We start from the raw sequence: 15,922 nt of genomic DNA on the forward strand, positions 1-15,922 counted from the left end.
TGTTTATATTGTTATATTCTCATTAAGGTATTAGCATAGCAGAGCTATTAACAAAACCTACAAAAATGTCAGTGCAGGAGAAATTAATGTTCTCTTTTGGCAAGCAGTGGAATTCATTTCAATTTTGCATATTGTTATTACATTTTTTATGTGCATATAATCAAATGAACTTAGTATGACATTAGCCACAAGATGAAAACATTAAAAAAGGATTTACTTCTCACTGTAATTAGATTTCTATCATTATTCTCTGCTCAGTCTTTGTGGTTAAGTCCACCATGTGTATTCTGAAAGACTTACTCATGAGTAATACACTTTGTACACCCAAAGCCCTAAACAATGTATGTTTCAAATAGAGAATTTATTCCTGCTTAGGTTAAAACTGTCTTGTTTTTGTTTTGTTCCATACTGTTTTATTTTAGATGAGTGTATCTGCAGTCCTGCCGAGGAAAGTTCAGGAGCTGCTCCCACACCAGCAGAGTCTCTCTCCTGCTCGATCCGGCCAGGTTTGTCTTGTGACCTGCAGGTCTGGAGCAGCTGGGAGAGTAATGAGGGGTCTGAGCCCCAGCTCACTCTGCAAGAGGAGGTGTTCACTTTCTCATCCCAGCCACACTCACCCAAAAGAGGGCAAGGCCAGGGTGACCAGGAGAAGATGGAGATGGGAGATGATCAGGTTCAGAGCAAAAGTGGGAGGCGGTATGAGGCCCAGCCTGAAGATGACTTCATCGGCAGTGAGAGCGATGAGGTATGTCTTCTCTCGGGGAGAGACACATGCACTCTGTACTTTAAATGCAATCACATTTGAAGTGCATCTTACGGTATGTTGCTCTGACACAAGATTTATTTCTCTGACACTAATGACCATCTGCCTTCAAGAGGCAAACTTGTGTTAAATCACATATACTAACAGTAAACAAACACCAGATTTCAAAAATATGATGTGTCAATTTTAGGGATATATTCCGATTGGTGTGATCTATTTTCATTTCAATTCATCAGCAACGATTCAGTGTATCATAAAATCTCACATTATGCCCAGAGTTTCAGTTTAATTTGATTAAGTTTCAATGTCAAAATACACAGTATATTTATTTATTTATTTCATGTTATACATTTCACAACATGCAGTATCCATGAACTTCAAAGGTCAATGGGGTTATTTATTATCATATCATTTATTAATGAGACTTAAAATAGTAATTTTAATAGTAGTTTTCTTTATGCTGAGCAGGGAAATTAAACTGTTGAACTATGAGTATCTTCAAAGAAATGCTAATTGCTTTTACTTATTTAAAACTTTATAATACGTGTGATAATTCAGACTTAAGAACCTCATTTTGTTGCACAGCTGTATTGTTGGGCTTTAATACATTTTAAAGTAATGTATTCTAAGCACCACTTCTATTCAAAATCCACCCTAAAACAAAAAAACTTAAGGAAAACAGGTACTGGCAATGTATTTTGCATGCTTGTGTCAAATCTGATGTTTGATATTGTATTTTTAACTTACTGAAAATATCCTGAGACTGCATTCCTGTATGATGTGGATAAGATACCAAACATAGACAATGCACAACTGTGTCAGTACCGTATATTTCCAGATCATCTATAATGGAGTCAAGCGGGAGAAAATCTTTAAACATTAACAGTAAATGTCAGATGGTATCAGTAACTTAGGGCTTCTCTTAAGACTCACTATTGTGTGTGAATGTGCAGATGTACATGTACAGAACTCAAACCAGGGTGATATGGAAGAAAAAATATGATTCTTTTTATGATGACCTTTGTAAACTGCAGGTATGGTCTTATTCTTCTACAACGCTCAATCCACACTTGACATTTTTGTTTAGATTTTGCATCACCTTTTGGTTTGGAGAATGTTTTTTTTTATCTACATTCACCTCTGTGCACAGCCTTTTTAATTTCCTTGGCTGCCATTTTACATTTCTTACAAGCCAAAAGTAGCTTATTATCAGCAATGACTCCTGGTACTACTTCCCAAAACAAAACCCAAAAAAATAAACGAAGACAGAGAACAATACAAGTAGCTGATTTTAGCTAGGTGGGGAGAAATCGCACAGCACACACACACCCACACACACGCATAGGTTGTGAGAGAGATGGTTGACTCGTTAAAAGACAAATGAACACGTAGCCTTTTCAAACTCTGTTTTTTCATGTCTGTTCACATGTTAAAATAACCAATACAACTTTTTAGAAAATGTCCCCTGGCGTTTTGGGAAATGAACTGAGCAGCTGCATTAAACAGCTGAGGTTGAGAGAGCATGAATGCACGAAACAATTTAATTACAACATTTCACAATGAAATAACACTGAAAGTGTGTCTGGGAGGGAAGGGGTGGTTAAAGGATCGCTTCTTCAAATTAACACATTCAAATCAGCTGTCATCACTTCCTATGAACTAGGGTTAGAGGGTGAAGAAAGAGGCATGTAATTCCATTCTGAGAGAGCAGAGTAAGCTATTTGATCCATTGCAATTAATATTTTGAAACTACCTGCAGAAAGAAGAGCAGTTTTCTGGCTTCTAGCCTACAACCTTTCTGTGAGCTGGTCATTTTGGAAGTGACTATTCTTAAGAGGGGAAAATGAGAGATCCACACTAGTTTTGTAATATCCAAAGAAAACACAGTTTCCTTCAGGTATCAACAAAGATTATACATTGGATAACCACAACTTAACATGTAGTTTAAACTTTATATATAAGTATAAACTACACTCCAACATGCTAGAGTATGTTGAAATGTTTTTCTGTGATAGATTTTTATGATGGCTGATAGAGAAAGGCTATACGTAGTGGAGCACAGAGCAGCAAATTGCATTTTGCCCCCAGATATGCTGGAAACATAATATGGCATAGTTATTGTGATGTCATCCAATAGGCAAAGATGACAAACATCAGCTGAGAAAGTTCATTTAAAGGTTCCCTGTTGAGTTTTGACCTTTAGTAGCACTATGGATCTGGCATGTTTGGGTCCCCAATTTGTTTATCTGTTGCATGCGCACGAGGACACACATACATGCACGCACACATGCACACAATGCTGGAAACATTTTGTTTATTTACAAGAAAAGTCTCTCAAATGTTAGACTATTTACAGCAGCTTTACCAGGCTACTGCTGGCTCACTAACAGTTAATTAGCTAATGCTGATGCTGTGTCTGACTGGCCAGAGTCTAACCACTTGCCTCAGTGCCATTGCCAACAAGAGAAACACATGTCAGTTTAAAAGTGATTGGATATTGTTGGTATAAATAAAAAATGTTATGGTTTTCCTATTACAGTCAGCATTAGCTTGCTGCTTTGGACTACAAACCAAATCAACTATAAACATCACTGAGTACTACCGTTGATCAGATAATCAACTGTGGATGAGGAGAGTTTTGTTGAAAGGGATTGAAATTACTTATATTGGCATCAGGATAATTGTTAATTAACAACAACAACAACAACAACAAAAAGATTTGTTTCCTCAACTTCGATAGGGAAACACTGCTCAGGAGATGTATATGTTTGGTAATACAAAAATGAAAAAGCCATACAGACACAAATGAAGGGTAGGTTATTTGTTTCCATAAAATGACGAAGACTCAATATATCAACAGGTAAGGGCGCTCAATTATGATTATTATTATTATGAGACATTTGATGAGTTACTATTTGAATATCAGCAAACTGTGATGGCTCATTTGAAACTATGTTAAGCCATGTATATGACTTTAGCGTGACCACTGTGACTTTCTGTCTTGATATCCTGCTGAAGAGGAAACATGCTGTAAAACAATTTCAAAAGTGTCATGTCAGTAGCATATCTTGCGTTTTATTATTGTAAGAAAGAAACAGATAAGCAGATAAGCTGCTTGGCTCACAAAGTCCAAAGCTATAGATATTCAAATTATAGAAATTGTAACACATACACACAGAAGTTCAGCTTGAATATTGGGTGTATAGAAATTTAACTGAACAGATCCATAGCAGGTAGTACATGGCAGAAAGGAAACATTTTAATTCATGGGTATCGGTAACCACCCAGCCTTACAGATTCAAAATGAGTGAGAAGGTGAGGTTCTACTGATCCAGGGAAGGTGCTTGCTGTAGAAGGCAAGGTTTTTAGATTTATTTATATTCAGTGGCGAGCCGTGCATTTCACACCTAGGCCTTCAGTGATGTCCTACACTGAATGAATCCACCTCTTAATACCATCATTATGACGCCATGGCTCTCGAAACCATACATTTATACAGAAACAAACATAGTCGAGTACAACTACTTTATTTCCGGAGCATTTAAAATTTAAAAGAGTAGTAAAGTAAAAGTTATATGTTCGCTTGGATACTGTCACAACTTAAAAATAAAAGGCAATCAGTCTACAAAGTTTTAAGTCCACTAAACAGCACATTGTCGCACCCGCAAAGCAGTTTTCTTCTCCTCCTTCAGCCATTGTGGGTTGAAAAAAAACAGCGAAATTAACGCGAATTAAGTAGTTTTAGCTCGTTCGAGTCGCTAACGGGACACCAGCTTCCATTTGGTTAACTGCACTCTAATAGCGCTGCCTCTCACTAGTGCGTATCCAATCAGAGAACGTGAACGTGTCACGTTCAACGTGATACCTGCTAGCTGGCCCTGATGTCGCCAACTCGAAATCTGATTGGTTATCACAATCTGACTGTTTCAGTTCATTTAAGTGTACAGGCGCCCCCACTGTTAATTCTGAAGGCCTCGGGAAGATTTCTTGGAGCCTGGCAACACATGACAGCTGAAATATGATTGGATGAAAGCTCTAACATAAATATACAATGCTGGAAGCAGCGCAACCAAGAGGAAAGCTATGAAATGAAGAGAAAAGACTATGAGGAATAATTTAATACATATTTATGAAAAAAAAATATTAAAATTAAATTTATGTTCTGATGATGTTTAGGCCAACAGAGAAGGCCTTGCTGGCCCTGACGGCTCACCACTGTTTATATTGTACATTTTAAAAACAGAAGCAATTCAAGGTGATTTACATAAGCAAAGAAAAAACTATAAGCTTTAAATCCAAAATGAAATTAATTAATTAAAGATAGATAGATAAAATAAAATACAAAGAGACAAAAACAATAGACCAGAAACACAGTTATAGTGCAGAGAAACCAATCAATCAAAGGCACAGGGGAACAGTATAGTTCTTAATTTAGATTTGAAAGTGGCTATAGGGTTGGTGGCCCATTTGAGATAATCATCTGTGTGCAGCCTAGTAGCTAAAAGCAGCTTCACCCTGTTGGTTCTGACTCAAATGACTACATCCTAAAGATCTTAAATCCTAAAGGGCCTTGAATGCATAGGAGACCAGAAATGTATTTTAACCCAAGATTATTGAGTGATTTATAAGATAGCAGCAGCGCTATAAAATCTACTCTTTAAATAACTGGAAGCCAGTGTAAATATTTAAGACAAAAGGCTGCTGAAGCTCAGACCTGAATCAATAAAAACACCAAGATTTCTAACTTGTTTTCATAGCTCTGGAATCAAGCTGACCAATAACTTTCTTCTTTCTGACCAATATCTTTCCTCCTTGTTGATTTCTGTCTTTATTTAATTGAAGGACATTTTATTGCATCCAGCTATTTACTTGCATTGGTAGGGTGAGTCTAAGGGACCATAGTCACTCAGTGAAAGAGCTAAATAAATCTGAGTGTCATCTGCATAGCTGTGATAAGCAACGTTATAAGATCAAGTAGCGCCAAAACTGACGTTTTACCTCAGTCAGTATTCAGACAAATTTCATCAGATGAGGTCTGAAGAAGGATTGATATTGTCCAATAGTCCATTTACATTTAAAAAGTCAAAAACAGCATTCTCAACTTTTTATTTTCCAATGAATAGAACAGAGATGGGTCTGTAATTATTTGGTATTAAAGGATCCAGGTTGACCTTCTTTCTAAGGGACTTAACAGCTGAGGTTTTCAGTGATTTTGGAAAAATGCCTGATAGGAAGGAGAGAATTTTCAGCACATCCATTTCCAAGCAACTGAAAACATTTTTGATAAAGCTGATTGGCAGGGTGTCAAAATAGCAGGTGGATGAATTAAGATGCTTCACTACATCCTCCAGAGTTTTAGTATTGATAGCATTGAATGTTGCCAAATTGTTTCTGTGTGGTTGCAGCAGTGGTCTGGTTCCATTGTTTGACATGGAGGAATTCATGGCCAGTCTGATATTTTAAATTATTTTCACTTAAAAAAAAAACTTAAAAAGATTCAAACTCATTACTTATTAAGAAATAGGAAGTCTGGAGCTAGTTAGCTTCTCAATAGTGGTAAATAAGGCATGTGGCTTGTTGATATTGCTGATGATGATGTAAAGAAAAAGGCTTGTCTAGCCTTATTTATGTTAGAATTGTAAATACAAAGCCTCTTTTAAAAGATGTTGTCGTCAATCTGACAACAGTGCTAAAAGTATCAACACCCTTACCAAATCCAGTGTGTGCCCTTGACTGTGCGTGGGCCCTTTCACATGCTGCAACAGATCAAAAGTTTCAAATAGACCACAGAATTCCCTGACAGGTTTGTCTTTGGGATTATCAATGTGAATGTCAAAATCTGCGGCTATGACAAGATAGTCCAAATCTGTTGAGATAACAGGAAGCAGCTCAGTGAAGTTATCATTAAAATTTGTAGAGGACCTTGGAAGTTCTGTAAATTGTTAACAGCAGGATTGTTGGTAAGCCTTTCAACACAATGCAAAGATATTCAAAGGAGGCAAAATCACCATATGATAACTGCTTGAATTGAAATAAATCTGTAAATGTAACAGCAACACCACCACCGTTTCTGTCAGGTCAAGACACATTCACAAAATTAAAGTTGGGAGGGGCTGACTCAATGAGAACTGGTGCACTGCTACTTTTATCTAGCCAGGTTTCAGTTAAAAGCATACAATCCAGATTATAGGTAGTGATAAGATCATCAATTAAAAAGTACTTGCTGGTAAGAGATCGAATATTCAGCAGAGCTACGTTTGTAGAATTGGTGGGGGGGCCCAGAGCAGCATAACTGGGACACGTGTCAAAGCTGGCTGGGGACTTAAAGCCAATAGTGGATGGAGGCTGGGGGGGTTAGGGGAAAGTAAATGAGAATGGGGCCGGGGAAGTGACGGAGGGGGAAGTTTGGTCCCAGCAGTGACCAGCTCTTTCATTTGGTCTGTAAACTCCAGGAGGGGAGAGGGTGACTGGGTAGGAGGGCGAACTGAATTGGGTTCAGGAGGTTGAAGAAAGTGAATCCATGTGGGGCAGAGACTCTCTCTCTTGGTTCTGACGCCTCTCATGTTTTAAACTCTCTTCGGGCAGGGGCTCTCTCTGAAATGGCTCTCCTTCAAGGTTTCTGGTGTGCTGTGTCTTGTCGATGTTTTGATTCCTCGTGTCTCTTGTCCTTGGCAGACGGAGCAGATGGGTGACGCAGGAAGTAAAATAGATTGGAGATTAACAGTTTTATGCCTGACTTGTTGAGGAAAATTCCATCTGCCCTAAAAAAGATGTCTGTGGTCACAGAAAAAAAAGTTAAAATTGTCAATAAAGTGCACTGAACGGGAGGGTACATGCAGTTAAAAAGCCAGGTGTTCAGTGGCAACAGTCTGCTGAATCTCTCGACTGACTGGTGGTAGTGGGCCACTGATAAACACCTCCGTTTTCAAGGAGCTGAGTGTGTTCAATAGATCAGTAAAGTCTTGTTTCAGTACGTCTCATTGCTGTTTCACAATGTCATTAGTCCCTGTGTGCATTATGATATTTTTCACAGTTGGGTGTGCAGCCAGAATATGTGGGATTCTTTCTCTTGTATCAGAGACCATATCCTTGGGGTTGCTGTACGTGTTGGTGTTCTCATTGCTCATGCCTTTTACATATTTAATAGCAAAGCCACCCACAATCTGAGTTTGTGTCCCAGTCATTAGCTTTCCCTGTAGCATTTTGCTTTCAGAATTACTCTTTGTACTTAGCCCGGTGTGTGAGGATGAGAGGTTATCTAGGTCATGTGACAGAGATTCAGGGTCCTGCAGCAGCGGTGCAAATCTGTTCTCAAGTTGTAGACTTGCTTGTTTGGGAGGTTTGTTGCTAACTCTTCCTTTTGCATCTGTCCACAGCTGTGTCCTACTAAGCTCAGGGGTTGATGAGACGCTCTGCCTGGATGGTAGTGTAGGCCAGCTAGAAGCATCTCAGTGCTGGGCTCTGGGCTGTCATTCGTTTCTCCACATCCCAGGAAAGTGATTTATTCTTAGACTTTGCACCAGGAGAGTTCCAAAGAGGACTACTACAAACGTAGTATATACGATGTATTGCCAGACCGATAGCCCTCCTGTTTCTTAGTAGTCTTGTTGGTGTTAGTCAGCCGTGTGTCAGCATTCTCTTGTCCACTGTTTTGAGTGTAAAGTAAACTCCCACACAGTCCATTCACTTCCACTTTCCCTTCTAATTGGTGGAGCTTAGTTTCAAGCACTGCAACTTCCTGGAGAATTTTGTGAAAGTTATTTGTGGAGAAGGGGGGCATCTTGCTGCTAACTAGCGTCAGCTAATCCAAGGTTTCCGGTCACGGTAGTTCAGTATAGTGACACAAAAAGGCTTTTGCTGTTTGTAGGCCATGCTTGCTTAGTACTGAAATAATAAAAGTGGTAAAAATGTGGTCACAGCCTTCTGTGTCCTTCATAAATTAAAGTCTTAGTGATTATACATTATTATCATTATACATATCCAATAGCTGATGCAATCATTTTTAGCAGAAAAAAATGAATATTAGCACATACTACTTACAGCCTGACAAAAGTAGTTTAAACAGACTGACCATTCTTGTAGAACTCCACACAGTCACTAGCAGCGGGTAATAATTGAGACATGCAACATATTTCTAAGGCTATGGATGCCAGCTTTGCTTAAATAGATAAACTGCAAGACATGCAACACAAGTTGTGAGACAGTTCACCTAAGCTTTGTCATGCTCTAAGCTTTAGCTTGCTAAGCCACCATATTCTGCCACCATGATACATCAGACTGTGGCACGAGTTGCCCTGATTTTGATTTTCATTTATATATGACAGGTTGCTCATTTCTCAACTTGGAGCAATATCATCTTTCAAGGTGTTGCATCAGGTTCATGCAATTCTTTGAGCTAACGTTTGTTCTTAAACATAGAGAAATATTAAAAGCAAAACAAAGCAATGAACTGTATAAACTATTTGAAATATTTTAATGCAATAATAATTGAACATATGGACTATGCAGTACTGTGTGACACTCACACTCAAATGCTAGCCAAACAGCGCATTGCTATATGTCCTCAACACATGGGCTGGCACACACACACTTATACACACACACTACAAACCCTTGTAGTTTATTATTTATTCACTTGCACTTACTTAAAATAAAAAGGCCTAGAAAGAAAAGAGAAAACAAATAACATATGGCGCAGGTGAGCTAAAAAACCTCATGGGGCTTATGATAACCTTCCACCCCAAAACAAAGCTCCAAGATGAAAGAAAGCATCTCAAAAAGAGACAGCGGAGTAAAGAAATAGAGCGACAGAGAGTCTTTGCTGTTCTGAGGGAAGGTTCAAGCTGTTTAATTCATGAGAAACAATGTCTATATTATAAACCTAAGAAATGTAGGTTTGCTGGCAATCTGGTTGTAAGTATTTCGCAATTGTGCCTCTGTATGGCCAGCTTTCATGTGCCAGTGGTCTCTGTTTATGTATGTACCCAGTACACTACGGTTCTAAGGATGGGCACTTGGTTTACCTGTGTTGTCAGTGACAGAAGTGGTTTTTGCTACAGGAAAAGTTTCCATGGGCGTTTTTTTGTGTTGTGAAACTGGGTCACAATTGGAATGCATTGTTACTGTTGTGAATCCAGCTGCCGTCCAAGTTACAAACTTTTCAGAATCCTGTATCTTTCAAGCCTACAGGGATGAGTGTTTGATATTCAAAACTTTGCTTTTCAGCGGAGTATTCCTTTAATGTTGAAAAGAACTATGTACTGTGTCTGTATGTGCAGTGTGTTATGCAACCTGATTGGTAGGTGACACATTTTGAACTACATCACAGTGTTAACTTTGAATCTGAAGGTGAGGAGAGATTAGCAGACTTTAAGAGAACGCCATTAGCCTTTTTAATTGTGAGGTTAATTTAAAGCTAAGCCACCAACACCTGGTCAATCCCAATGACTGTTTGCCATCTCATTATCATGTTGCATTGAGCACACATCAATCTAAAGGGCATAAGACAACATTAAAGTTGTTGAGCTAAACACTGGAAACAGTCTACCATACACTCTTAGGTCATGGCTAATCATCCTTTTTACAGTTTGTATTACAATCATTTTAAATCAGTATTTGTTCACTTAGTCCTTGTGTTTCTTTCAGGACAAGAGCTACACCACGTTCCAGCATCAAAGAACTAGTGTTGAGTCCAACCGTGCCACTCCCAAATCTCCCAATCCAACTCTGGATGAATCTCATAACATGGACCAAACAACACCAAAAGAGCTCAGTCCAGCTACCACCAATAGGCAGGCTCTATGCAGTGAGAGAGCTGAAACAGCTGAGATTGTCCCCACACGCTGCCTCTCACCCAGCAGACAGGAACAGTGTGGCCCACATGGATCAGAGGTATTGAACCAGGTTGTGAATGGGAAGAGCAGTGTATCACTTTCTAGGAGGCTCCTGCAAGAAGTCAAACTGGATGACTCCACACAGCACAAGGTACTGCTCATATCTACCTTCTTAACAAACACTAGGCCTCATCCAGAGTGCTATGGCTCTATATAAGTTTTTTTTTCTGTGATATAGAGACAAGCATATAAATTACTTATTTTGAAGTTCCACCGCATAACTACTGAACACCTGTCCATTGGCCAGCATCCCTAATTACCTCCACTGTGAGATGCCCATGTTTGATGCTACATTATATTTCCACAAAAGACATTTGCCAATTTGGATAACCTCTCACTGTGTCAACACTCACAAAACAAACATGCTCATTATTTATCTCACAGATGTCACACGTATCCACAAAAACAAGCTTGACATCCCAACAAACACCTCCTATATTTGCAATGACAAGCTGAGTTTTTCCATTTTTATCATTAATGTCTTTTGATTTTAAGATTTACGTCATCGTTGAGGAAAAGAGCAAGAGCAAGCACACTTCTGAGAGATGAAATATGTTTTAGACGAGGATGTTTATGTCATCAGAACTTCTGAGCTGGTGAAATGATACAATCTTTATTGATATTTTAATCAAATGAATGTGTAAAATGAAAGAGGGTGTTCATATTCCTAAAATCAAGGAGAATTAACTCTACAGAGCTTTAAGCTTCTTTAAGCACATATTTTCGTTTTATGTCTTAGCCACTCTCAAGAATCCCCGTAGGCAACTGTTTCCACCAAAAAAAGCTTTGATAAATCCACTGTACGCTATTTGCCCAGCACTAAACATCAGACAGACAATGTTATCGAGTGGATGGTGGAAAAAGTTGAGCATCTAGTTGGAGTGGTGGAGTTAGTGGAGATCACAACAGAATAAAAAAGAGAGTGAATGTCTTCATGATTTTCTTCCCTCCAGTCGATGGGCTTGGCTCAATTCTTATAATTTACAGTGAAAATTATTCATCTGATTCATCTTCAGTTGGGATGTGCAGAGTGGGATTGGAGGCCTTGTGGCAACTTTGCGGCTTATTAAAAGCTCTGATAGTATTCAGTCTAGCTGTCTCTTTCTGACCATAGTAATGTGCGGTCACTGTTGATTTGGACAGCTAAGGAGGACTTGTGAAAAGGTTTGTAATGCCGTGCTGGGAGGGATCAGACTATGGTCTGTTACAAATTGAGGCTGGTCGCTGCTCCAGTTGAAAAGATCCAGGATCAGAAGATAGTCAACTGGAGCGATCACAAGGCCTGAAGGGAGATCTGTCACTTGGCTGTTGCTTTCTGCATTTACACAATTCACTGCTGAGACATATCCCAGCATCCCTTCATCAGTGCAGCTCCTGAATGTCGATTTATGCCAACTCCAGCAGGCAGCATGCAGTGAAGGCTTTGACTGAAAGGTTGTCAGAGAAATATGACAAGGAGTTTGTTTCCCTCCCTGCAGCCCTGGTTTATTGACTGCCATTGATTCAACATCAGGGCAACACCAGGCATCCTAGCATTTTGTCACAAATCAAGTTAGCATAGCGCTCTCTTAGATCAATAGATCCACTCTCAAAAGACATTTCCTCAGAGGGTCAAAACAATGAATTATGTCCAGCACTGCCTTGAGCTCTGTCTGGGGCTACTGTCTGCTGCTTTAAGATTCACACTGCTTTGTTGGTTGAACAAAACATTGTATCAACTTTGTGGATTGAGTGTGCATATCTGACTGTGACAAAGTACAAGGCATTGTCATTTTGGTTTGCTTCCGAATAAGTCTATTCTTTTTTATGGCTGATCGTTTTAAAGGAAGAAGAAGACAACCCACTGAAGCCTGTTTATCCCAGCGATTACAACTTATGCCTGCTTAGCAGTCTACGAACGCATGGGAATGATGATGAGGAGCTTCGAATGCTGGCAAGTCTAAAAAGGGAGCAGGAGGAAGATGAATGTAGGGCCTCAGGCCTCAGTGCATCTCAGATCCACCAGTGTAATGTCAGCATCAGCATGAGCAGCGACGACACCTCTACCTGGACCCACATCTCCATGGTCTGTACTGTCATACTCTCTCTAACTCTTGATCTTTCATTGGCAATTCTTCACTAACAAGCAACACTAGTGTGCAGCTCATCTACTATTTACAACCATTAGTAGGTTGTCCCTCTTTTTATCTTCCATCTGGAATAATTTTTTTGACCCTGGTTGATCCTCACCCTTGCTAATTTCCATTTCAAGCCCCCAACTTATGCCACCATGAACTGCTAATGCACCTCTTTCTCCAGCGTGTTTTCTGCATTACAAAAGATTATGGAGATAGAAACACAGTAATTGGCCTCTTACGGCTTTTAAAAGTACACTGGCATAATATCCACGGTTCCCCCAGTGACTCAAAATTATTTAGGTCATTTGAAATGATCCCCAGAAGTCTTTTTAGAATTCAAAGATAGTATAGTTTGCTCTTGGCTATTGAAGGTCATTTAGATCTATGGTCTATTAGCATAAGCACATTGCACTTATGAAGGGAGAACACTGCCCTGCCTGGCCCCACTGGGTCCACTGTAGGATCCCCAGTGAGCACAATCATTACAGATGCTCGAGTTATAGGCCTGTTACCAATTCTATATATGCAGGTTTCCATTAATATACTGAGATTCGAGCAGAGCACAATGAATAGTGGTATTACCACAGGGATTATCATCTCATGGTTCTTTTTTGAGGACACAGTGATGTGGTCACCAGTAATAACATGTGTCTTTAGACCTTGCAGTGGGTACAGTTTTCCTCAGGGACACGATGGGATTTACATTTGACTTGATCAAACCCTGAAGTGATGTTTTCAGAATCAGCTGCAGTGCTTTACAATTCTAAATAAATATGGCAACAGCACCACCATCAGCATATTGAGGAAATGCTTGCCAATAAAGAGGAAGAGAGATAAAGAAAGACACGAGCCATAAAAGTGATTTTTCAGATAGAAATATAGTTTTGGGAACATTGTAGCAAATAAAACTTCAAAAAGGACCTAATAAGTGTCTGTGAAAGATAAAAACAATTGATGGTTTTGGGACCTAGGAAAAGAATAGTCTCTGTCTGGGGCAGGGACTCCTCCACTAGAACTGACAAGCCATTTCTTGTCCGTGGATGTTGTGATTTCGAGTGGCCCTGCTGTTGCCATCTATGCTGTTGCTGCTTCTGGCTCTGCTGCTGAAGCTGTTGTACCAGCCCAGACATAACTTCACCCCCAGGAGATTGCATGCAATGCTCCGGTTGCTAGGTTGAACACGAAAGAATGACCTTGTAGATTGTATGATTGTGGTAATCTAGATTACAGTATGTGGTTCTGGATTTGATACATATTCTCTCTGTGGTCTGGTTCAGCTCTCCCACTGTCATATCAGATTTGGCTTTTTTTCTGTTGGACCATGATGATGATTACAGCTACAGACGGCAGATTGAAAAAAAGAAAACACTCAAAGAGTAAAACTACAACCAAAATCTTTTTAGTATAGAATACTCAGCCCATTCTTGGCTTGAAAAGAGGCTGTTTCTTCTGTCACAATTTTACATAAAGGTGAGCTGTCAAATACATCTTATGATGGGATGAAACGTTTATTAAAATTTTCAACCACATTCATTAATAAGAGAGTGATTATCACATTTAATTATGAGAGCAATGTGAAGGACTCAATCTAATCTCAAAACTCTTACTAAACATAATAACAGAATCTATGATTGCACCTTAAAAATTGGAGTAGGTAATTATCAGATTTAGTTTTGCGTATAAAGATAATACTTACTGCTGTCTAAAATTCTGTCAGTCAGTGTTTGTGCCAGAAACTCATGCAATAGATCATGATATATTTTTGTTTCAAACAGCATGAGCAAGTTAAGGGGTGAAATTATGATTGACAGCAATGAGGGTACGTTTATTAGAAAAATATGAATCTGGTAGACCATCAGTTCCCGAAGGGGGTGGTAAATACAATATGGAATTAACGTGAGTATTTCTCCTAGCATATACATTTAGAGCAACATAGCCAATGTTTTGAAGAAGAGTTAAGTTATTGTGCAGTGAAACAACTCTTTTGTTTTCCTGTCACATCTAAACGACTTATATCCAGCAACACTGGCATTGAGCCAGGTTTCTGTGAGGACAGTCTGGCGTAGTTTCACTTAATAACACAAGTCCAATTCTGGAAGCAAGCTCCTTACATTTAGGTGTGTGAGGCTTAGTCCGAGATATTTCTTAAAGTCAACGGAGGGTTGTTAGTATGAGATGTGTAAGATAGATTTCGGGGAAATAGTATTAGGAGGAAGTGATAGTTCTGAGATTCACTAATGTGCTGCTCAGCGTGCACTTCTGCCAAGGCAGTAGCACAACGGAGGGTAAAAAACAAGAAATAGCATATACAGAAGCAGAAAAACAGCCACTAGAGTGGAGCTGATCCACCAGCCATCACCTGGAAACTGCCTTGATAAATAAGGCAGTAAGATGGATGTTGAAAAGAAACTATCTGGCACTAGCACTGTTTTGTTGATCATCATTGCCAAACAGGTCTGTGCAGCCCCGAAATGCTGTGCAGCATCATTTTATAACCAAATGTTTTGAACCTGAAGGTTTCTGCTGAGTTTTATGTCTCCATAACAGGGGGCAGGCAAAGGGCCAGAATGTCGATCAGAGCCAAGAAGACAAGCTCTTTTAGGTTTTCTGATTGTTGTAGCATCATTTGACCCTGCGTGCCGGATAACAGATGATGCACATATAGATACAGATAGATAGATATGTAGTAGGGGGGGAATAGTGGAGCTTGAGCACCAGAATAGCTAAATGTTTGAGCATCAGTCAAAGAGACTAGTCCAGCAATAGAGGTGCCAGCTATAAGAGCCAACTAGAAGGTGGGCTGGATTGAGGACCATACTTGATGTGTAGCGACCTATTAGCCAACACCTATCCTGGGTTTTTCTGGGAAGCTGTACAGCAGGTAGTGTTTCAGGCAAGTCATCTGTTCAGATGTGTTCACCCTCCTGACCACATTTTGCTGTTGGATTAAGAGGTGATGTCTGTTCAAAATAAGTAATGTGCTTCTGTTGGCAGCAGATGTACTTCTAATTATTTTAGACCTAAGCGTTCCCTTTGATTCTGTACTTCATGTAAGTTTAAATGACCATTTGAGGCGCCGGGTTTAATATTACAAATAAAGTACAGAAATGATTCAGCTCCTACCTCCCCAATAGTATTTTCTCCATCAC

The 15,922-nt window shown here is 39.4% G+C and overlaps 1 protein-coding gene across 1 annotated transcript in view; it reads left to right on the forward strand.

Annotated features, from left to right (window-relative positions):
- The window catches only part of cfap20dc (CFAP20 domain containing), a 32,111-nt gene that overhangs the window by 9,296 nt on the left and 6,893 nt on the right, over positions 1–15,922 (forward strand). Inside the window, exons 12-14 of the mRNA XM_070903156.1 lie at positions 423–745; positions 10,409–10,747; positions 12,482–12,721. Coding sequence (XP_070759257.1) covers positions 423–745; positions 10,409–10,747; positions 12,482–12,721 — 902 coding nt within the window. The remainder of the gene's footprint in view (positions 1–422; positions 746–10,408; positions 10,748–12,481; positions 12,722–15,922) is intronic.

The sequence above is a fragment of the Enoplosus armatus genome, chromosome 3, assembly GCF_043641665.1.
Source record: "Enoplosus armatus isolate fEnoArm2 chromosome 3, fEnoArm2.hap1, whole genome shotgun sequence".
NCBI classification, from domain to species: domain Eukaryota; kingdom Metazoa; phylum Chordata; class Actinopteri; order Centrarchiformes; family Enoplosidae; genus Enoplosus; species Enoplosus armatus.